This window comes from Leptopilina boulardi, unplaced genomic scaffold, assembly GCF_019393585.1.
Source record: "Leptopilina boulardi isolate dan_hultmark-lab unplaced genomic scaffold, ZJU_Lbou_2.1 LbouV2_41, whole genome shotgun sequence".
NCBI classification, from domain to species: Eukaryota; Metazoa; Arthropoda; class Insecta; order Hymenoptera; family Figitidae; genus Leptopilina; species Leptopilina boulardi.
The window spans coordinates 1,195,213-1,219,948 of NW_026137985.1; the positions used below are offsets into that span (position 1 = coordinate 1,195,213).

At 30.0% G+C, this 24,736-nt stretch overlaps 2 protein-coding genes across 7 annotated transcripts in view; both read left to right on the forward strand.

Annotated features, from left to right (window-relative positions):
* The window catches only part of LOC127289475 (insulin-like growth factor-binding protein complex acid labile subunit), a 39,242-nt gene extending 16,805 nt beyond the window's left edge, over positions 1–22,437 (forward strand). For 4 of the 6 annotated variants that reach the window (XM_051317432.1, XM_051317433.1, XM_051317434.1 and 1 more), the window contains 3 exons: positions 718–839; positions 10,617–11,856; positions 19,897–22,437. In XM_051317432.1, the coding sequence (XP_051173389.1) occupies positions 831–839; positions 10,617–11,856; positions 19,897–20,273 (1,626 nt within the window). In that variant the 5' untranslated portion in view covers positions 718–830 and the 3' untranslated portion in view covers positions 20,274–22,437. The remainder of the gene's footprint in view (positions 1–717; positions 840–10,616; positions 11,857–19,896) is intronic. The other 2 variants (XR_007844166.1, XM_051317430.1) reach the window with 2 other exon arrangements.
* Positions 22,438–22,549: 112 nt separating this feature from the next.
* On the forward strand, positions 22,550–23,125 carry LOC127289484 (uncharacterized). The gene is made up of 2 exons (XM_051317444.1): positions 22,550–22,718; positions 22,834–23,125. Exons 1-2 carry the CDS (start codon positions 22,578–22,580, stop codon positions 22,993–22,995), a joined length of 303 nt encoding a protein of 100 aa, XP_051173401.1. The 5' UTR covers positions 22,550–22,577; the 3' UTR covers positions 22,996–23,125.
* Positions 23,126–24,736: the final 1,611 nt, after the last annotated feature.

Consider the following 24,736-nt stretch of genomic DNA (forward strand, 5'->3'; position numbering starts at 1 on the left):
TCGCTAATTCAGATTTAGAGAGTTTGTTCTCCATCATTTGTTATGATTTTTGTTGTTTTTTGGATTTTTCTCGAAAAAGTATTCACTTTTGGTAAAAAAATGTTTAGAACATAAAATGTGTGGTTTTTTGAGATCTACAACTTTTATCTAAAACATTTTTCGTAATTTTACGTTTTTTATAAGTTAATCGAAAAAACCATGATTTTATGGGTTTTTTTTATGGTTTTTACCATGATAATCAAATTTGCGCAAATTTTCACTATCATTTTCGTAATCAGCGCACCAAAATACGTTAGTATACCAAGCTTTATTAAAATTGGGGGTACCTCTACTTCGGAAGTATATCCTTCGATTTTTTGAATAAATCGCCGTAATCTCTCCTTAATGAAAATTACAGTATAATATGGTTTTCAGGGATCACGAATTTCATGTCAAATTTAAAATTTGATAATTAAAAGCTGTAAAATTAACTGTCAAGGTTTTAAAAAAGTTAGTTTTTTATAATGAACTGTCATTTTCGTTAAGACAAATAAACTGATATTTCTATCTGCTCTGTACAAATGCAGGAGGGTACGTCAGACCCTGGTTTCCCGTTATCGTTCGAAAAATAGATTGCCTGTTTGCGAGTTAATTAAATAAGATTGTAAATGTTAAATGTTCTACAAATATATTTACATCATTGCATTTTAATAAACATATTTTAATTTTATAAAACAGATTTCGCAAATGGAGTAGATGATCTTGCTCTGCTATTAGAGCTTGAAGAGGAAAATGAAAATTGACAAAAAAAAAATCAGGCACACGAAATTGAAGATGATCAAATAACAATAATGAAGAAGGTAATGAATTCAATTTTTTACTACAGTGAAAAATATTTAAAATACACACAGAAAAAAACTATTTTCATTTTTGTTGCAACTCAAAATGAGCCAAAGACATAGACAGAGGCGCCTCCAACCTGGCTCATTTTTGTTGCACTTGAATATATGTAGCGTACGCTATACTCATTTTGAGACCAGGTTTTTTCTGTGTACTTTATAATACGTAAATTTCTTCCACGTTACTAAATAAATATAAACATGGTAATTCTCTCTGTAAAAAAGGTAATTTTTGCTTCATTTTTCATGCTGAAAATGCATATTTTGTTATTAAATATTTATTTTTTACTTTATTAACGCGGTAAATATTGCCTTTTTTACGGAAATGATTTTTTTGCATATACAATCGCAAAGTTTGTCAATGTATTTCTAACGCTTTACATACATTTACAACTTTGATATTAATTATGTTTCTTACGGTACGGGAAACATTTTTCAAACTTTGCAAATAGAAAGAGAATGCTATTAAGAATGTATAGTCATCAAAAACCTTCTATAGAAACACGATGTCGCTTATTTTTTTCCGAGTTTTCTTCCGACTCGTCTAGAGATGCTTCTCTGACGATTGGAAGCGACTCACTCCTGGCTACCTGGTGCTCAGTAGAGGTGCGTCTCTCTGAACACCGTAGCCTTCCTTACTTCCTAGAAGGAGCTGTACTTGTTCCTGTAGGCGCTCCTGCGAAACAGTAACACCCTTTGCCTTCCTTCCTCCTGGGGAACCGGACTTTCTATGGGCGCTTCCATGGAAGACTGGTGAACCAGGTTACTCACTCACTTCCACCAGGACCGTCCTTGTCGAGTAGAGTCGCTCCTCTCTTGACAAAGATGATGCACTAGGTCGATTCCCCATCTCGAGGCGCTTCTCGGGTGGAGGAGACAACTAGTGAATATTACTTTGCACTAGCTTTGCGTCGGGCATGAATATTGGAACCGAATCCAATATCTAGCTTCTTCCCGATTACGAATAATAATAATGGACCTAGCGTGCACGACCTAATCCTAATCAACATCTTCGTGAGCGTGGTAAATATGTTTAAATCCATTTTATTCTGGATTAATGACGAGCGCGATCGGAGCTCAGCGAATGCTCCTCTAGAAAAGCTAGTTCTTTCTTCGTTATGTTTTCTAGAGATTAGTATTTTATTTGCATTGTATAGATTCTTTCGTTCTTATATTATTTTATGTAATAATTCATTTTTGTATATTTTATTATTCTTTTATTTAAACAATATGTTCTCTTTCGAAGGTTTAAATAAAGACTCGTCAATGACTACGCCTCTCCTCTACATCATAGTAAGAAATAGTTCTGAAATTAATCGAAACATAGAAACATAGTCAGATCATTACAAATTAAAACTATCACTTTAAGTAGTAGATTTTACTGCACTATGCAATTCAACAACTTATAATATAATTAAAAGATGAAAAATTTACAAGTCAAAACTTAAAAAGGATAGTTATAGCAACTAATAAAAGTAGTAAAAATGACTACTTTAAATAGTTAAATTACCAATTGGACTACCAGAAAGTAGTCTTCGAGTAGTTTGCAGATTGTCGTAGCGAGCGTGAGTGGTTAGTCGGTTAAGGTATCGGATAGCGAACGTTAGGGTCGAAGGGTTCAATTACCGTCGGTTAGAAATTTTCTCTGTTAGGTACATAATCGTTAGAGCATAAAATAAGCGTCACTATAGGAGAGAGGATAAAAAAGTCAATTCTACTGATAATAAACAATTATAAATAAAAAATAATTTTATTTTCCTATTTTAAGTAGTTAAATCTACTACTTAAAGTAGCAGTTTTAATTAAAAAATATTTATTAATTCTACAAAAAAATGTTCTTAAAGCCTATTGAACCACTTTAACTAGTAAAATCTACTACTTACATCTTGAGTTGTTTTAACATTTTTAAATTGAGTTAATACAATCACAAAATGTCATTCTACCAATTACATTTTTAATCGGTTTAACTATTTTTATATAGTTAATAGAACCGTTTAAATTCAGTTGAGGACCTATTGTTGTACTATTTAGAGTAGTTAAAAAGTGGTAAAACCTACTAGTTTTTTTTCAGTGTATAAAATAAAAAATGTTACATTTAAAACTTTAGGAATAAAGTTATTTTTTCTAAAAACAAAACAATTTAACATGTTTGATTAATTGGTATCAAGTATAAGGGGATATACTTTATTTACGTAACGCTTTTTCTTTGAAAATTGACCCCCCCCCCCTATGTATCAGAATTTTGTATACATTAGCGCAATTTTTTGCTGTGTGCAACAAATAGCTTGACCCCCCACCCTCCCCTATGAAGCGTTACGTAATTAAAGTATGGTCCCTAAAATAAAAACTATCTATTTCCGTAAGTCCTGCTGCTGTTCATCAATAGGCCAGTCAATAAAGCCAAAAAGTGCCATTAAATGTAAACAGGCTGTTCTAAACTGATTTCAGTAGTTTGGGGGGATAGTATGAAGGTCACATTGTTTGCTCTCGATTTCCGGTTGCGGAAAATGTTATAAATAAACATCAAAGTTGGCGAAAGGTGGTGTTTTGATGCTCGTTGCTTTTCTCTACATTTTAGAGGAAAAAGTTGTGATTAAAAAATAACTACAAAATGGTGGGTCCCCAGGTGCGAGTTGGCGGTGGGCCTCAAGTTGGGTCAACCATGTGCTTAGTCGGCCCACCTTGGGCCAACCGTTGGAGACGACGGTCTGCAACAGTCCAACTGTGGCTGCCGAAGATTTTGTTTATTTCGGGAACAAAGATTTAAAATATTCAAGTTTTTTTCGGCATCGGGGACCAACTTTTTCTTCGTTAAAGATATAGGTGTGTGGCACACATAATAATATATTCCGAAATTAGAAAAAATAACTTTATTCCTAAAGTTTTAAATGTAACATTTTTTATTTTATACACTGAAAAAAGCTAGTAGGTTTTACCACTTTTTAACTACTCTGAGTAGTACAACAATAGGTCCTTAACTGAATTTAAACGGTTCTATTAACTATATAAAAATAGTTAAACCGATTAAAAATGTAATTGGTAGAATGACATTTTGTGATTGTATTAACTCAATTTAAAAATGTTAAAACAACTCAAGATGTAAGTAGTAGATTTTACTAGTTAAAGTGCAACAGTCGGCAAAACTAGGGCAGCCACAGTTGGCCCAACTGTGGCTGCCGACCGTCGTCTCCAACGGTTGGCCCAAGGTGGGCCGATTGAGCACATGGTTGGCCCAACTTGGGGCCGACCGCCAACTCCCACCTTCTTCTTCACAACTTTTTCCTCTAAAATGTAGAGAAAAGCAACGAACATCAAAACACCACCTTTCGCCAACTTTGATGTTTATTTATAACATTTTCCGCAACCGGAAATCAAGAGCAAATAATGTGACCTTCATACTATCCCCCCAAACTACCGAAATTGGTTTAGAACAGCTTGTTTACATTTAATGGCACTTTTTGTCTTTATTGAATGGCCTGCAATTGAAGCAATCGATTTTGATATCTCTGAGAGTAGTTTGGCTTTCTTGTCATTAAGTTATTTTTCTTTAGGTTTTACATCATTCATCTTTTTTCTAGCTTCTTCGTTTTCTGCTCTTTCTTGAATTCTCAGTTTCAAATCATCTGCATACCTTCCTCGTGCATTTCTCATACAGAGGATTAATTTTGGTTGATATAACCATGGATCCAAGACTTTCCAGTTTCAAAGAATCATATATTATTATGTGTGCCACTCACCTATCTTTAACGGAGAAAAAGTTGGTCCCCGATGCCGAAAAAAAACTCTTGAATATTTTGAATCTTTGTTCCCTAAATAAACAAAATTTCAAAGATTCAAAATCGTAACCGATCCTCCTACAAGATTTTTATGAATTTATTGTTTTTTTATGCATTATAATGAAAAATTGCTTCATTCGATGTGCAGATCAGTTGAAATTACTAGTACAATTTTGTTATACTTATTAAATGTAAAAATAATAATAACAACAATAATACATTACTATAATTTTTGGGAATAAAAGTTAGATGATCAATATTGTAATTTTAATATGTTAGGATAATATTTTTTTACAATTTACACACATACTCGATAGAAAATTTTGAATTAGCTTTTCTTAATTTTCTATGATGAAAAAAAGTTTCTAAATTACCGTCTCTGCAAAAATTTTTCTACCACATAAGGCACAATTTTTTTTATATTTCAATCATGAAAACACGCGTAATTTAACTTGTAGTAATAAGTCATTTTTAAATAGATTAAAAATAAATCAACTGCATCTACAAAACTTTGAACTAATTTTTTTTTTAATACAAATTGCAATAGCAGTAATTAACGTTGCGTATATTAATAAGAATAAGAAATGATAGAAAATTCGGATAATCTAATGTTCTAAGGAAAAGACTCTCTTATTATTTTTGTTGACAGTACGGATTTAAAATTACAATATTGATCATTTAACTTTTATTCCCAAAAATTATAGTAATGTATTATTGTTATTATTATTTTTACATTTAATAAGTATAAAAAAATTGCACTAGTAATTTCAACTGATCTGCACATCGTAATGAAGCAATTTTTCATTATAATGCATAAAAAACAATAAATTCATAAAAAATCATTCAGGGGAATCGGTTACGATTTTAAATCTTTGAAATTTTGTTTATTTAGGGTACAGAGATTCAAAATATTCAAGATTTTTTTTTGGCATCGGGGACCAACTTTTTCTTCATTAAAGACAGGTGTGTAGGTAGATAAGTTGAAAAATGTCAGAGCATGTTTTTACACAACTCAGCGTAAAAGATTAGTTCTTGCATTCTCGCTGCTTATCCCGTTCCTTGCGCCAGGGCCAAATATGCGTGCGATACATATTTTTACCCTTAAATCATAATTCATTTCTTTTTTTGGCATTGAACTACCTGAAGAGTATATAAAGTAGGAGGGCCCCTAAGGCCTATATTTCACCCCCTTGGGATTTTAATTTAAATGGTTAACCCTTTACCGTGTAACGTTTGTAATCGTAAGAATTAATATTTTAGCTCGCCGAGCTAGGGTTCGTTTTGATTCCACAAAAATAATAACAATAACGGGTTAATTACAAACTGAAACAAATTATTTATTTACAACGGTATTTACAGGTGAAAAATATACAGGCGTACATATAAATCGCAGAAGTCGGTTTCTCGCAACGATTGTCGGCACCTATCGCGATACGTTGAGCCGCGGAATCGAGAATCGGCATCAATCTGGTAACGTCGCATATTTGAGCCGCGCATTAACGAAATCGGCTTCAACTCGCAGCGATGAGCCGTGAAATCAATCGTGATACTGCCTAAAAATTCGCGATATTCTGGTGAACTACGAGTCAAACTCGTGTTCTAATTATACGAAGAGTAAAACTCTAAGTATATCTAAAACGGAGATTAAAAACGGCGAAAAGAACGGAAAATCTGTTTCAAACTGCGGGAATACAATATTTCTTTACTATACATTTGTTACGTTACTTTACATTACGATACATTACTTTACAATTCGTTACTATACACTATTTACACATAAAACACATAAATTTTTAAATATAATTGGGTTTAATTTTCATTTATGTACGGTCTGCAACTTCAGACACTCACGTTCTCACACACGGTACCCTGGAACCAATCTCAACCCTCAACATTCTCCCTTTCAAAAATCACTATTGCAACTTGTTCGGGGTACCTCACTGAATATTTTTCAACAAGAAAAATCAAAATCCGTCGGGCGCTTTTTTTTAATTTCAATTTTTGTGATTTTAGCGCCAAATTAAAAAAACTGGTTTTTATAATTATTTAAAGTAAAATTCAACTTCACATGGTCAAATTTTGTTCCAGAAATTATACAAAATCATAATTCCGGTAGAAATTTTTCTGTAGAATCGAAATCTGACATTGGCTTTCGAATTAAAAGCAGAGGAATCCCAGAAAATCCGGAAAACTGTAAATATTCTAAAAACAATCTCACCGTATCGTCGTTTTTTCCAAATTGTCTGTTAAATTTTATAAAAATAAGAGCAATTTCAAAATTTATCGAAATTTCCCAATAAGTAACAGTTACATTTTCAAATTTACAAAACAAAATATTATAGAATGAACATTTTTTTGACAGTGATTAAAATTTTGAATTTAAAAGTTACCAAAATCTAGGGTATGTTTACGACGTTTCTACTGATTTTAAATTTTCTGATTCAAATTTGCTTTCTGTTATTAAATATGTAAATATATAAACAATTTTTAATTCGTTTCTAGTCTGTTTTTTTCCCAAGAAATTTGCGCCTGCGCCAATTAATCTTGGCTTTTTCACAAAAAACAATTTGTATATTTCGAAAACCAACGCAGCAGTTTTGTGGAATTTACCACTGCTGTTTGTAGATGGCGTAAGGAATTCTGTGTTTAATACGGAAAAAAAATTTCGACACAGAAAACTTGAAAAAAACGACAGTGAGATTGCTTTTAGAATATTTACAGTTTTCCGGATTTTTTGGGATTCCTCTGCTTTAAATTCGAAAGCCAATGTCAGATTTCGATTCTACAGAAAAATTTTTACCGGAATTATGATTTTGTATAATTTCTTGAACAAAATTTGACCATGTGAAGTTGAATTTTACTTTAAATAATTATAAAAACCAGTTTTTTTTAATTTGGCGCTAAAATCACAAAAATTGAAATTAAAAAAAAGCGCCCGACGGATTTTGATTTTTCTTGTTGAAAAATATTCAGTGAGGTACCCCGAACAAGTTGCAACAGGGATTTTTGAAAGGGAGAATGTTGAGGGTTGAGATTGGTTCCAGGGTACCGTGCACACGAAGCTAATTTACTAACACAAGCATATCCACTTTTTCTATTGGCTGTTCCGCCAGAAAGGACTCTAAACGACATTTCGTAACAGATAAGACTTGCACCCCCTATCTCAAACTTTATAAGCAAGAATTATCATATTACAGAATTTCATTTTTTATAATTTATTTTTTTCGAATATCATTAGAAGGTTATTGTATTTTATAATAATTTTGATTTGTTTTAATTATAAATTGAAGATAATAGTATTTAAGATAAGTATATTTTACTAGATAAATAATAATTATTAATTTTTATTTTGCTGTATGCTTTAGCATACATTTAGCAAAATTTCAAAAATTTAAACTTCTACAGTTTTAATTGTAGAAGTTTAAATTTTTGAAATGTTTATTAATAATATTTTTGAAGGTTAAGTAAAATGGAATGAAAGATTTTATTTATTGATGGAATTTTTTTAGTATGGATTTTTATTTACATACTTTATTTATTAGAATTGTAATATATTATTTTATGTAATTATTAGCATTTTTATTCTTCAATATCTTTCTACAATTAATATTATGAAATTTCTGTTCCATTTTTGCTTCCTTATGAGGAAGCTTTGCATTCGTGACGTTTTTCGATTTTTTAAAATTGGGTTATATGGACTCATTTTCATATAGAAATAATATATATGAAGTCCAGATGTATGTGTGTGTATGTCACAAAATATTGTGTACAAATTATCTCAGAAATGTTTTAACGGATTGTCCTGAAATTTTGTATGCTTATTGTAATCATTAATACCTAAAATCTGACACAAGGATTTCCGAATATATTCGTAACATTTTATTTTTTACAATTTTTTTAAAATTAAAAAAAAAATTTTTCAAAATATTTTTTTCTTTGTAAATTTAATTTTGTTTAGTAAAAAAAACTTATTTCTTGCATTAAAACGAGTCGATTAGCCTATATAAAGTTCATATTTTACTGAAATCTATAGATTAAATCATTTTTTTGAATTTTTGAAAATAATCGTTTTTTATGTTTTTTAAAATAACTTTTTCTGATATAAAAATTTTAATTAATTCTTGTCAAAATTGTATTCCTGGCATAAAAACGAATTGATTGAGGTATACAAAGTTAACATTTTACTAATATTTATAAAATTGATCGCTATTTTAGTTGTAATCCTTTTAATCTTGAATATAAGTCTATCATGATGAGGAAGCTAAATGGTCATAAAATGAACACCTAGTTTTGTCGATGATTAAATTTTTTTTTATATTTCATAATTATTATACGCCAATTTTTTTATTTTAATTTCTATATTACTAAATTTTTATTTATCTAAATTAATTTTATGATTATTTTTTGTTGTATTATATTGTTTTAATATTAAATATTAATAGTTAAAAAGTTTAATATTTATCTATTTTTTTTACTTTATTTTTTATGTCAGATAAATTTACTTTTAATGAATTATGATATTTCTTAATGTTCATTTTTTATCATTTTTATAAGCCACAATTTTTTTAAACATAAACTAATGTAGTTATGAATATGTGTTTAATTGAAATCTGAGAAAACAGAATTTTTATATTTCCGAAATTTCTCCGTAGGTAAGAAAATTTTTCGTTTGAAAACCCCCGAGTAAAGATTTTCAAGTCAATTGCATTAGATTTTCAAAAAATAGTCCGCCATTTTGAATTTTGAAAAAATAACATCGGATTCGTTATCAACGACCTCGAAAACCCCCGAGGAACGATTTTTAAGCCAATTAACCAACAATTGGCCAACGTTTTTTGCATATTTTTTTACACTATTTTTGAAAAGAACCCCTAAAATCTAAGGGTTAATTTGACCAAAACACCCCCGTTTCACCTAAAAACAATAAAAACTTACTTTTTCTACCTTAAGTAAAAGACATTAACCATTTAAATTAAAATCCCAAGGGGGGCGAAATATAGGCCTCAGAGCCCCTCCTCCTTTGATAAAAGATGCGAGAGATCCCCCTTTTACAATGATTCATTTCCAGGATAAGGTAATAAATTTTGAACCACTGCTCCAACAACATGTTAATATTTCCAAAGATTTAAAATAAAAAATCATTATAACTAGACACAGAAATAAATGTAAAAATATTATATATTTTGTATTATATGTTATTTTAATATGTAATTTTATTTAATTTAATATGTGTTTATGTTTTATAATAAATGTTCTATGAAGCAGTTTATTGTGGACAACTTAATTTTAATACTCATTTTAACTAATTTATATCAAAAATAATTATAAAGAAACATGAAAAATGTTAACTTTTATATTATATTAATAATATAAAATAATATGTATAATAATAAAAATAATAATATTATATTATATTATTCATTAAGGATCAAAAACAGCAAAATACTCACGCTTTCTTTGTTTGTATATGGATAGAGCTGCAATTACGTCGCGCTGCGCGCTTTGTTAAAAATAGAATAACATTTAAAGTTTACAACAAATCAAAGTAAAAATTTACAAAAAACTTCCTTTATATGTGAGGAACAATAACTTTCTCACTGGAAGTTTTTTCTACTAAAAAATTCCCCACAGACTTTTTAACGACGAAGTTTAAAAAGATTAAAAATCAAATATTCAAATCAAATATTCTGCTCTAGTTTTTTGTAGAAACAGTGCAAAAACGGAGACATTTTAATCTGCTCTAATTTTTCGTAGAAATATAACAAAAACACCGCCATTTTAATTTCTGTCCTAGTTTTAAGGAAAAATAGAGAAAAAACGGCACTATTTTTATTTTTGGCCTATTTTTACGAAAAACTAGAGCAGAAATTAAAATTGCGACGTTAAACTAGAGAATGATTTTGGTAACATTTATAAATTTGTTTTAATGCCTTTAATAATATTTGTATTTTTCTATTTTCAGATATATTCATACGGTAGATCTAAGTTACTTTTTACCTTGTTACTGGCTGCTTTCTTTCTACAAGGAGAGGCGAAAGCGACATTTTGTCCGAACCTGTGCATATGTGATGATGAAACTTTAGAAGTTTCTTGCATTGGTGCAAATCTAGATGTCATTCCGATAGCATTAAATCCAAGTATTCAACGTATAGTTTTGAAAGATAATAGAATAAAAGCTGTTGAAGCTGCAGCATTTCAATTTTATGGGGATTTAAAAGCTGTTGATTTATCAAATAATCATCTTCTTTCCATTCCAAATGGAAGCTTTGAAGCACAAAAGCAACTTATAGAACTGCATCTAAAGCACAATAAACTTTCTTCCATAAATGAGAATACATTTTTAGGCCTAAAGTCACTGACAATTTTAAACTTGCGTGACAATTATCTTGAGACATTGAAGAATGGATTTTTTAGTTCTCTTTCGAAACTTGAAGAAATTGATTTGGGTCAAAATCGAATATCCCACGTTGAATCAAACGCATTTCAAAAATTAGTCATGCTTCGAATTCTTTATTTGGATGATAATCAACTACGAATTATTCCTTCGAATGCTCTTGGACCCCTTAATGCTCTCGCTGAGCTTCATATTGGCCTAAATGCCTTTACTTCTCTAACTGATGATGGATTTAAAGGACTCGATCGACTTACTGTCTTAGATGTATCTCGAGCTGGATTAGATAATATCACTGAAAAAGCATTTAAAGGCCTTAATACACTACGAGTGCTTAAACTTGATGGTAATAAATTGAAGGAAATCCCTACAAAACAATTAAGCTTGTTGATTCGTTTAGAAGAATTAACATTAGGCCAAAATTTGTTTAATGTTTTAAAGACAGCAGTCTTTCAAGGTCTATTTAATTTAAAGAAGCTCGATATTTCTGGAGCCAAAATGCTAACTACTATTCAAAAAGCAGCATTTTCTGATAATCCAAATCTCGAAACACTAATTTTTAATAACAATAAACTTCTTAGTGACATGCAAGATGGAGCATTGGCTGGTTTACCTAATCTAAGACATTTACTATTAAGAAATAATGCTTTTACTGGATTTTCTGAATCCTTGGTGTCATGGAATGAGATCAGACATTTAGACCTAGCTGAGAATTCGTTGGTTTGTGATTGTAGAATTCTCTGGTTAGCTGAAGTTCTTGTATCCAGGAACTCTTCTCCTGTGCTGTGTGTGGAACCTCTGAATATGAAAGGTATGAGTACATTACAATATTTTAATTTCATTTCTTCTCCCTGCATAGCAGGGTTCGAGGATCCAATTACATTGTTCTTATAATCTACTTACAATAAACTTAAAACTAATACAAAAAACCTTAAAACTATCGCAAGAACGCAAAAATTCTCTCTCTCCCTTTCCATTGCCTGGGCTTCCGTTTCCTGTTTTTTTTTAGCACATTTTGGCTTTCTCGAAAATTCCCCTTACAAGAAAAGAAATTTAGATTTTTACGCCCACCCCATATTTAATTTCCCTGCACACTCTTCCTTCTCTCATCCAAATCTTCCATCCATGCCACACCTTGTCCGCTTTCATCCAAAATCGAACTAATTACCTCACCTATTCCCCAATTATCGTTCCAAACATTCATTCCTCTTCCACACCCATTCTAAATCTAACCATCCTACTCCACTTTGACTCCTTTCCTTTGCCATCAAGATACTTTGGCACCCCAACCCGCTTCACCATCTTGTACCATATGCTGTACTTCGACCTTAGTATCCTTTGCTATCTTTCTACCTTATCCATCTCTTTCCAGTTTCCCTCCAAACAATACCAACCCCTACCTTCCCTTCTCGCCTCTTTTAAAACCACTCCTCTCTAAACCTCCCATTTTGACATTTCTTTACTCTCCCTTTCCACTACCATTTTTCTGCATCGTTGAGTCCACTGATTCCCCCTTCCCTGCTTTAACTTCTCCTCAAAACCTCAAGCCCTCCTCCTTTGCCTTACCAACATTTTTTCCCTACCCAGCTCCTCCCTAAGCATATAACCCGGACAACTTCTACTCACTCCCATCGTCCATCTCATATACCTTTCACTCATGCTCTCCACTCTCTTTCTTTCCTTCCATCCCCAAATTTCCACACCATAACATATTATAGACCACACCAGCACATCAAACAACCACATCCTTCTTCTCCAGTCATTCTTAAACCTCCTTTTTCCAATTCCCTATACTTACCCCAAAATCTTACCCGCTTTCTCCAACCTTCTTCTCACATGCAATTCCTGACTCCCATTCCATTTAAACCAATAACCCAAATAGCAAAACTCATCCACCTCTTCCACACTCTTTCCATTCAACTTCCATACTTATTCCTTACCTCCTTTCCTATTCCTAAATCTTAAAACCTTCGTTTTCTCTACATTCACCCACAGATACTTACCCAACACATACTTTTCAAACTCTCTCATTATCAGTCTCATCCCACTCTCACACTCTGCCAGCAACACAATATCGTCCGCATATGCTAACGAGTAAATCCTACCTTTTCCCAGTACCACCCCCCCTTTACCTCTCCCCCTCAGCTTCTCCTCCAGGTCTGCCATCAATAAACTAAAAAGCAATGGACTCAACGGGCAACCTTTCATTAACTAAGTACATTACAATATGTTTGATATTATTAAATTTTACATTGAGTTTTATCATCATTCAATCGGCTATATTTATTAATAACCAAATAAACGTAAGTTCCTACTTTCTTAACCCCTTGGGTGTCGATGACGTGTATACACGTCATGGAATAGGTGGGCTCAAAGTGTCGATGACGTGTATACACACACAAATTTTGAGCCCAATAATAAGACAGAATTGGCCTAAAATTTGTTACTCGGGGGTTTTTGGGGTCGCTGCTTCCGAATTTGATGTCAGATTTACAAAATTCAAAATGGCGGATCCAATATGGCGACCAAAAATTTTGAAAATTGACCATATTCGCTTGAAACTCGTTACTCGGGGGTTTTTGGAGTCGCTGATTCCGAATTTGATGTCAGAATTACAAAATTTCAAAATTCAAAATGGATACAATAATAATCACACCCATTCTATGCTATTTTGAATTTTCAAAATCTGACTTGAATATCGTAAACAGCGACGTTCAAAACCCCTGAGCAACAGATTTTAAGTAATTTTAATTAATTTTTAAATTTTTAGAAAATTATCTGCCACATTGGTAACGCCATTTTGAATTTTTGAAATCTGACTATAGATTCGTAATCAGCGACCCTCAAAACCCCTGAGTATTAATTTTTAAGTATTTTTAAATCATTTTTGCCATTTTTTGAAAAATTGTCCGCCATATTGGCTCGGTCATTTTGAATTTTTGAAATCTGACTTTAGATTCGTAATCAGCGATCCCAAAAACCCCCAAGTAACAATTCTTAAGTATTTTTAAATCATTATTGCCATTTTTTAAAAAAATTGTCCGCCATATTGGCTCCGCCATTTTGAATTTTTGAAATGTGACTTTAGATTCGTAATCAGCGACCCCAAAAACCCGAGAGTAACAATTTTTGAGTATTTTTAAATCATTTTTGCCATTTTTTGAAAAATCGTCCGCCATATTGGCTCCGCCATTTTGAATTTTTAAAATCTGACTTTGGAATCGTAATCAGCGACTTAAATACACATTTGCACAAATTTTGGTCATTCAAAAAGTTACTGACATTTTGGGCCCACTTATGAGATTTTGGCCTCGATTGCGAAGGGGTAAAGGGGTAACATCATCCAGGGCACTTAAAAAATAGAGTCTATATTTCAATAATTTATTTTAAGAAAACGGTACAGTAAAATGATGTTGGGTTTTTTTTATTTAATTTAAAACACATGTATTAAAATAAATTAAAACAAAAAAAAATATTTTAACTACTAGAAATTATTCTTTTACACCTAAATTTTAAGAAATCGTAATCCAAAATCCCAAAACGCTGAGGAAAATTGCTCATAGGGGAAATTGAAATTGTTCACCCATGGGATTCCATGTTAAATCCTATAAGGAATCAAATCAATTTTGAAAATAATAAACAATAGTTATCTCAAATAGATAAGAGATACTCAAAATATGACAAAACTTCCTGATTACACAAGGCTTACTCAATAGAAAAAACATCTCAAGTTTATCAAACTAAACTTTCTTTAAAGATTTCAAAAAATTTGAATTTTTTATCAGCGACCCAAAAAAACTCTAGAGTACAAAATTTCCTATTAATCCATAGAATAAAACAAAATCTGTGTTACATCAGGAGATATAACATAATTAATTTAATAATTGATTAATTTTTAAGTCTAGACTTTCGTCCAATAACTTGGGAATCTTTTCGATTGGATTTTTGTTGAGAAAAAATTTAAGAAGGTTAGGAAATGATTTTAAAAGGAATTGAGAAAATAATTGAGCACTGGTAGCACTAAAATTTCTCGGAAATGTTTTCAATAATTATGAAAAATAAAAATTTATAATTTTGGAATTAGATAAAATATCGCGCACCATAGCACGAAATTTATCGAAATTGAGAGATGGGTAAAATTAAGAATTGAAAAAGAAAGAAATAATAAATTTTAAGTATAAACTTACTTTTTTATTTTCAATTAATAAAATGCAAAATTAGGAGTCGTCCTTCTTAAAATGTAAAGATTGGTTGGTTGGACAGCGCTCAGAACAACAGGAACTCGTAGAATTGGATGTTGAAATTGAAGAATTGAATTTAAACAAGATTTTAAATTCAGAAAATAACTTGACACTGAATGTAAAATTTTATAATTGACTTTTTTCAGAATAACTTTTTAATTAAAGAAATTGAAATTTTATAACTTGTAAAATAACTTTAAATTTTGGAAAATTATAATGTTGAACTTTTTTAGAAGAATTTGAAAATGACTCTTTAGAGTTTGTTGATAGAATTTTTGAATAACTTTTTGAATGACTGCACTGAGAAAAATGCCGTCGTAACTTTACAACGTCCAACGTGACTCGAAAAATGGACCACGTTAGACGTTGCAAAATTACTAACGGTTTGTAAAGATACGATATGTTTCGTACATTAACTACTGTACGTAAAGATACGTTATGTTCGTACAGTTAATAACGGTTTGTAAAAAAACGGTATGTTTTGTAAAGTTACCAACGTTTTATAAAATTGCAGAGACAAATATGAGAATGAGATTTTCAAATAAGAGGTTAGATTTTTTTTATTTATTTTTTATATTCTTAATAATAAAACTCAGATGTTAATAAAATAATTTTTTATTAAAATTATAATTTTTAATTATAATTAACAAGCAACGTATTGATTTTCTTTTCCACGGTACTGAATGGAATTATGATTCTGAAAAAGAAAAATCAATTAAATTTGTAAAAAAACAAAGTGAAAAAATATAGTTATAGGAAGTTTAATACACTGTTATTTAAAAAATATTAAATAGTGGACATGTACTTACCCTATTAATTGTCTATTAATTATTAGAAATCTCCACTGCACAGCATCTTATGATCACACAAAGATGACTATTTTTTTGTCATATGAATTTTACTACCGTGGCGTCGGCTTTCGCTTTTATTTGTCATGCGCGAGTGTTCGTGGGACTCGAACAGCCCTTTATAAATTCTTGTATGAACACGTATTCATACAAGCCATATTGTTTATTTACTAAAGATTAGCTTATTTACAATGAGTTTGCATTTTTACAAACGATTGTCAATTTACGATCGTTTGTAAATTTACAACGTCCAACATGACACGAAAAATGGACTACGTCTAACATTGTAAAGCTACAAAACGGACTGTTTCTGTTCAAAATATTGCAACTTTATAACGTCAGACGTCGCTGTATTCCTAACCTCTGATTTTCTTACGATGTCTAACGTTGTAACTTTACTAAAAAAATCATTTATAACTTTACAAACGGATCGTAACCCAGCGCTGACATTTTTCTCAGTGTGTAAAATTTTTGAATGAGTTCCTGACTTACGCAAACATGCGTTTTTAAGAGTCTATCTCCACTCAAAATTTAGACTTTTTGTGGGTTGTCCCTTAAAAAACAAATTTCCAAAAAGTAGGTATAAAATCTCAAAGAAGGGGAGATCTTTTTTATTTTGCATCTTTTTACAATTAGATTAATTTTTTGTTATAATCAATAATAATTTTTATTATAATTTATTATTATAAATTATTATTTGACTTAATTTAAATGACCTTTTTTGAATTTTGGTTCTACGACGATTTTTAAGAATAATTCATTTCTTAGATTTAATTTATTTATAATTTTTTATAATTATTGTTAATTTTAACTAATTTGTATAATAACTTAACCTAACCTACAAATTATAGTTGTAATTATTTAAAATTTTAATTATTTATAATTATTTATTGTTAAATATAGATATAATTTAATTATTGTTAAATTGTATTAAATTTTAATTGTTTATTTATTAATTTTATATTTTTTATAATTTTTATTATTAATTTTACTTATATTAATAATTTTAAACAATAATTAATTATAAATTTCGACAATTACTAGTTTTTATTAAAATTTAATATAAATTGTTGAAAAATAACATTTTAATTATTTATTAATAATAATAATGAAATTAATTATTAAAGTTAATTGTTATTAAAAATTTATATTATTTCTAAAATACTTTATGCATTCATTCATACTATATAAGTGTGTGTGAATTTTAGTATAATATATATTTTCGGAACCTATACAAATTTTATTACAAACAGAAGGAAATCTTGGCGACAGGGACTCTCGGACCTGTCGTAAGAAAAACGAAAATGAAAGGAAAAGGACCCCAGCGGTCGACATCTGGAGGATGCACTGGTAGAGTTCCGAAAAGATTTTTATGGTTGTATTTTATAATTTTATTGCTTATGGATGTTTCAGTTTCTTAGATTTTTAGAAAAAGTGCATTCTGTATATGTTGACCACTAAGGTTTCACGTTTCATTATCTGCTTAAAAAATGAAATAAGAGAAAAAACAGATACATTATGAGTCGGTGAATAAGAAGAAATAACATTATTGTTTAAATAAACAGATGTTGTTTTTTCTTAAGAAGATAAGAAACGTGGAAAAAATTAAATATAGAGAAAAAAAAGAAAGTCGGAAAAAATGACCAGATGTAACATCTGCCGTATGGGATCTGAATTTTTTAAAATTAACATCGGATTCATAATGAGTGACCCTGAAAACTCCTGAGTGACAAGATTTAATTCAATGAAATTAATTTTTTTTATCCGCCATATTCGATCCGACATTTTGGATTTTTAAAAACTGCCATCGAATTCATAATCAGCGTTCCCAAAAACTTCCAAGTGGTCGTTTTCAAGAGCTTAGCTCAACTTTTTGAAATTTAGTTTAATCTTTGTCAAACATTTTGAATTCGCCATTTTGGATTTTACCCAGTGTTTTGGGATTTTGGATTACGTTTTTTATAAAATTTAGGTGTCAAAGAATAATTTCTAATAGTTAAGAAAAATTGTTCTCGTTAGCAAAAAATTGGATTTTTAACATCCTTCTTTTCTAACAAAAATTATTTTCATGAAATTATCTCATTAAAAACGAAATATATAAAATTCTTACAAGAAGTTTAAAGACATTTTTCAATATTTAAACGCTTTGAGAAAAATTTGGCAATATACATTTCTTAAGACTTTTTGAAGATAGTCGCTCTATCGAATGGCCTGCTCTAAACAACCAAAAATTTATAAATAAACAAATTATGTAACGTTTTTTATAATAAAATGATGATTTTTTAAAGACTTTCTTTTAGTTGATGGACATTTTTCATAGCAAATCGCTTTAGAATATCTCTAAATGTTATAAATATCGCGTCAAAAATCTTTGTCCTATAAGATATAGGAGTTTACTTGGGGGTTTTTTGGGGTCGCTGATTACGAATATAACCTTCGTTTTCAAAAATTAGCAAAGAGGCGAATTTAATATGGTAGACAAAGAATTTAAAAAATTGAGACGGAATAATTTGTTATTAAGAGAAAATATAATAAAATAAGAATAAATAATCAAAGTTAAAATTATTCCTCACCCAGTGCGACCGGGTTCAGAGTTGCTGGGGCTCTATTTGACGATATAAAATAAAATAATAATTTTAGTTGCACGCGGACGCCAGTTAATTTATTAATTAAAATCAACAAAAGACTTAGGTCACAGGGAGGAAAGTTGGTGAACCCAAATACAAAATATAAAAATAAAATATTAGGCGACTTCCAGGAATATAAAATTTATTATAAAAGATCAAATGAAATACATTAACCACTTACTTGTCTGATCAATAATGATCAAATATCGACTCTTTTCTTAAATTTCGTTCAATCAATACGATAATAATTATGGATAACGTCGATCCAAAAGTTCCATACAATTCTAATATTTAATTGATCCAATAATTCAATATAATTTGATATAATACACACAAGGAGATATACTCCCAACACACAATAAGACGTACGGACAAAGAGTGAGGAACGGACCCGACGATTTTCGGCAATGCGCCAATATATTGAACTATTGACGCTTAGATCGATGTAAGGTCACAGGGGCGAGTTACTGGCCTTTTTTCCCTAACCCTTATCCTAAGATATTTGATCATTTATTTCTCAAAATAATTTCAAGAAATATTTTCACGTCACAAAATAATTTAATTCACTTGAAATTGGCTACTCGAACGTTTTCGGGTTCTCTGATTATGAATGTGACCTTGGTAAATTCAAAAATTCAAAATGGTGGATCCAATATGTTGGACAAGAATTATTTAAATTAAATTTAAATATCAAACATTCTTCAGCCATTAACCATCTAGACTGGTGAAAACACCAAAATGGCGTTCCTACTTAAATTTTTATTTTGACTGGAAATCAGGAAAAAGTCAGGGAAAAACAAAAAAAATATTATTAAATAAAAGATCTTAAAGTACTGTTTAGCCTGATGTCTTCTGTATATTTTACGTTAAAAAAATATGACTGCATCCTCATCAGATCTACAAAGATTATTGTTTTGAAAAAATATGGAAATTACAAATTTTGATGTTATTTTTTAATAGAACAATTTTTTACATATCATATTTAGATTATTAAAGAAAATTTAAACGCTCTTGTTCATAAAATTATTAATATAATATTATTGTGTTAACCCTGATCATTTTACCAAACTGTAATTAGGAAAACATTTGTTTATAATAAAAGCATTTATAAGTAATTATTAATTTTCTTTTCAAGGTAAACCTCTGAAGGGTATGCAACCGGACGAGTTAGGATGTGCTTTCTTCGATCCCCGAAAGCAAGCGTTGCTGGCTACACTTTGTGTGGCAGGAATCGCTCTCTCATTTGGACTCGGTCTTATTCTTTACTACAGATTTCGTAGAAGAGTCCGTGATGTTCTCACCGATTACAAGTGGAATCATCGTGCAATATCACGAAAAGAACATGAATATAGAAAAACGTTTTCCGAGGAAGAATACATTGTACGTGCGGCGCATACACATCATCATCATCATCACGAAACACAATCTCAACATTATCTTCAACCGCAATTTTCTGCCCATCAACAATTACCAGCAAGCAATAATCGACCAGTTCCTGTAACGGAACTGTAGCTAGAACTTCGGGCAGCGAGCCCTGGCAATGGCGGTGTTTGGTTTTTGCCGCATGGTGGCACTAGTCTTGCAGATGGTTTCTCTTACATCGACAGAGATATAGTGCGACAAAAACAATTAGGTCCAGGGATGCTGTCCAATTCAGCTACTGTTTGCCATAGTATGGCATGTTCTAATTCATGTTCATCAATTGGCGAATTATCAAGAGCTGGAGAAAATGTTGGAATAGGTGGAAGTACTATTTCCGGTAGGGTACATAGTTCAGATTATTTCGGAAGATATCCACCATCGTCGTCTACAATAATCAATAAGAAAGAAACTATGACAAGATGTCAAAAGTCACCTTCGTCAAAGTACCAACTTATGTATATTCAGGCATCGTGCTCAACAATAAATGGAGAACCCAATAATTTTCATGAACGCGAGAGAAATTGGCTGAAATCAAGTCAAAATCTACAAATTATTCCTCATTGTAGTGAGGAAATTCTCGAACTTGAAATTCATGCAAATAAAAATCAAAGTGACTCTTATCTTTATCGTACATAAAAAGAATTTTAAGAATACTTATATATTGTGACAATTAAGGAACTATAAGAATTTTAATTTTTATGTTCATCACGTGAATTGCAAAGCAGAAAATTGTCAATCTGTATTGATTGAATCAGAGACAATGAGTATTATTTTATAACTATATATATATCATGATTTATTGTAGAATTCAATTTTTTATTGTTTTTATATATTTTAAAAACTTTCATTATTTGCAATACATTACAAATGTAAACGAAAATAAGTGAATAATGGAAAACCATGTGGGAAATGAATAAAGCAATTAAAGCGATTTATTAATTAAAATAACTCTCAATTTAAAAAGAAAGTTTTTTATTTTCCCATATTTCTGTGATGAATATTTAAAATTGTTTTAGTCATTTTATATAAGATGAAAAAACAAAGTCATAAATATGTTTAAATTTTTTAATTTATTGAGATTAAATTTTTTTCAGTTTTAAAATTAGAACTAGAATTTTATAAAAATTTTCTCGTACCAGATATCTGTTCGCTGTTTTAAGTTAGTTGTTTTTGCAGGCCGAATCGAAGTAGCGCGAACTTTTTTGAAATAATTTAATATAATTTTTAAATATTATAAAACTAATATATTGTTTTCGTTAATTTTTATATTTAAAAAAGAAATTTCTGTATTATATATTAATTAAGGGAATAGTTCTGATTGTGGGTTTATGGCTCATAACTTTTAACCAAATGCATATTATGAGACTTGTGTGTATCAGTGGCAATCTAGAGACCTTATGTAACTGTATAAACAAAAACTAAATTGATTCCTTCAATTGGAAAGATTTTATTAAAAATTTAGTGAAGTGATCACTTTTAGTGAAAAAAAGTAGTACCCGGTGGTTGTGGGCACCCTAGGAAAATCTGCGAAAAAATGAAAAAAAATTAAGGAAAACCACCATAATTGAAATGAAAATGATAATTGCTGAATAACACGAGATATTCCAATTACATTCCTGGAATATTCCATTAGAATATTGTGAATATTCTAAAATAATATAATATAAAATAAGCTTGCTAAATACAGACATTGATTAAATTATTTAATATGTTATATAAAGTAATTAATTGAAATATAATTCTATTTTTGAGAATAACAGAGGAATGCATAGAAAATGCTCTAAGTGCAGCATTAGTTCACGCGATATGAAAAAGCATAATGTTTCTCGCAGTTTTTTTTAAAGTACCTAAGGTAAACATAATTTAAAAATTTAGAATATTGTAAAATTATATTAAATTTTTTTTTTATTTTGCTAATTAGTATCATGCTTTGAGAGAAAAGTCTAAAATTTCTTTGGGAATAGATGTATGTATGATTCTGATGTCATTTGTGATGATCACTTCAGACATGAAGATGTTCTTGCATTTTATCAACATAAAATGCCAGATGGAACTATATAGATAATCCCAAAGTCATGAGTTACTTTAAAGCAAAGTGCTATTCCAATACGGGTATGTCAAACAATTAATTTTTTACGTTTTGTTTAAAAATTGCTTATAAATGCTGCTTTATTTTATAATTTTTTTTTAAAGGACAAAGACTGTGAGATTGTTAAAGCTGCTTTGACGAGAAATAATTATATTAGTCCTATTACATTACTGGTTATTATTTTTTTTTAATTATTACACTAAATGATAAGTACACATAAATATATTTTTATTAAAAACTTGAAAAATTTAATATAAACATGGTTATAGATAAATAATTGTAATAATTCTCAATCTTCTGAAGACATGAATTCTGTTGAAGTTACTGAACCTCGTACTGATAATGAAGTCAGTAATAAAAATACAGATTTAACAATTCATCGCGAATCTCGTAGCCGAGAACGAACTCTGATAAAGGATAAGATTTTGGTTAAATCTTGTCAAATTGTAAGTATAATTTTATTAATAATAAAAATTTAAATTTTATTTTTTTTATTATAATAATGAAACAAATTTTTGGCATGATGGAAAAAATGAATATTCCACATTAAATACTTTACAGCGTTACCTTCAAAAAGATGTAATGAATGGTTGGCGTTTAGCGCTGAAATTTCAAGAGAAATTAATATTGGGACAGTGGAATGCAATGTGTCAGAGCCCGAAGAAATTAATAATTGAGAACGACATGACTGCCAAGGTTTATAATGATAACATATACATATAAGAATATTCCAGCTTTAATTAATGCATGAAACAAGCATGTTTTATTTTAATATTCAGGATTTAAAGTATCGCAGGAAGTTAACTATTCACATTTTTTCACGTTTTCAAATATATTTCACCTTTGATATCAATTCCATTTAGTTTCCACATTTTTCAATTACTCCTTTACTTTTTAATTTATGTCACCTACTTTGTTTATTCACAATTTTTTTTATGAAACCTGCAATTTTTCAAAATTTTAATTCACTGCAATTTCAAGAAGTAAAATTTGTCGAAATATTCAATGATTGCAATTCTAATCAATTCCGAATGTAAGTAATAAAAAAATTTAAATACAAATTTCAAAATATTAATATTTATCTAAAAAATCTTTCTTTCTTCTTATATTTATCAATCTCAAATAAAATCAATTTAAATTTTCGTAAATCGTCTGTGTATTTAATTTTTTTTAATTTTTAGGGTTCCGTACACCTTCGGTGTACCGACGGAACCCTTATGAAAAGATTCTTTCGTCCGTCCCAGCTTTGTGTCCCCCCCTTAACTTCTATATTTTTGTATATGAAGAACTGCAATTTAGTACACATACGTATTTTCACGTGTGGATTACAAGAAAAATATAGCGAGACCGGTTGGATTTGATGGAAGTCGGCAAGCAGTCACGGTTGAACTTAGGATAAGTTCGACTGGGATTTGTCAATATGATATTGTTACGTAATGCAACATAAATAAATTTTATTTATTTATTTATTGAAAATATACGGGCAAAGCCCATTCGTACAGAGTACAATAAAGATACATTATGTTTATTGTATATTAATTGGCTGCATTGTTATTATAATCATTGAAAATTAAGATACGCAAGTTTTTAATGAAAGTTGTGAGTGAATTATAGAAAAAATCAATGCTGTTGTTAAACTGATTTGCCTCACTGCTCAGTCTGTTGATCACTGAATTTATAGTGTAATTTTCTTTAATGAAAGGTAATTTAAATAATGGAGGGTTTCTAGGCGATCTTTGCGGAACGTAGAAATCAAATAAAAACAACAGGTCTGAGCAGTTAATTCGACCATTGATGATTTTAAATAAAAAAAGAAGATCAGAAAACAAAAATCTTTCAGACATTGGTGGTATTTTAAGTTTACGTCTAATTTCACTATAATCATGACTATTATAGTCTAACGGCAAACCAGTTTGTCTGGCAGCAAAACGCAAAAATCTGTTTTGAACTCGCTCTATTAAAATAATAAATTCATCTTGGTAAGGTCGCCATAGTATTGATGCAAATTCAAGTATTGGTCTAACCAAAGAGAAGTACAAGCATTTCAAAGCATCAATATTTTTGAAGCGCCTTGAATTTCTGGTGATGAAGCCCAAAACTGGTGGCTTTATTTACTGTATATATAATGTGATTAGTAAACGAAAATTTATAATCAATCAGTATACCGAGATCACGGATAGAAGATACCCTGATAAGCTCATCATTGCCAATAGAGTACTTACAATCTGAAAATTCTACAGATCTGCGAAATGAAATGATACATTTTTTTATTTTAAAAAATAGATTGTTATTTATAGACCACTCACAGAGTCGCTCAAGATCCGACTGTAAGTCCTCCTGGTCATGAGTACAGGATATTACTTTAAATATTTTTAAGTCATCAGCAAATAAAAGAAATTTAGAAAATTTAAAGACTAAATTAATGTCATTTATAAATAATATAAAGAGGAATGGTCCCAGGTTT

Coding starts and splice junctions, on each gene's coding strand:
- LOC127289484 (XM_051317444.1), top strand. CDS start 22,578: ATGAATTCTGTTGAAGTTACTGAACCTCGTACTGATAATGAAGTCAGT. Junction 22,719..22,833: donor TGGTTAAATCTTGTCAAATT/GTAAGTATAATT, acceptor AATACTTTACAG/CGTTACCTTCAAAAAGATGT.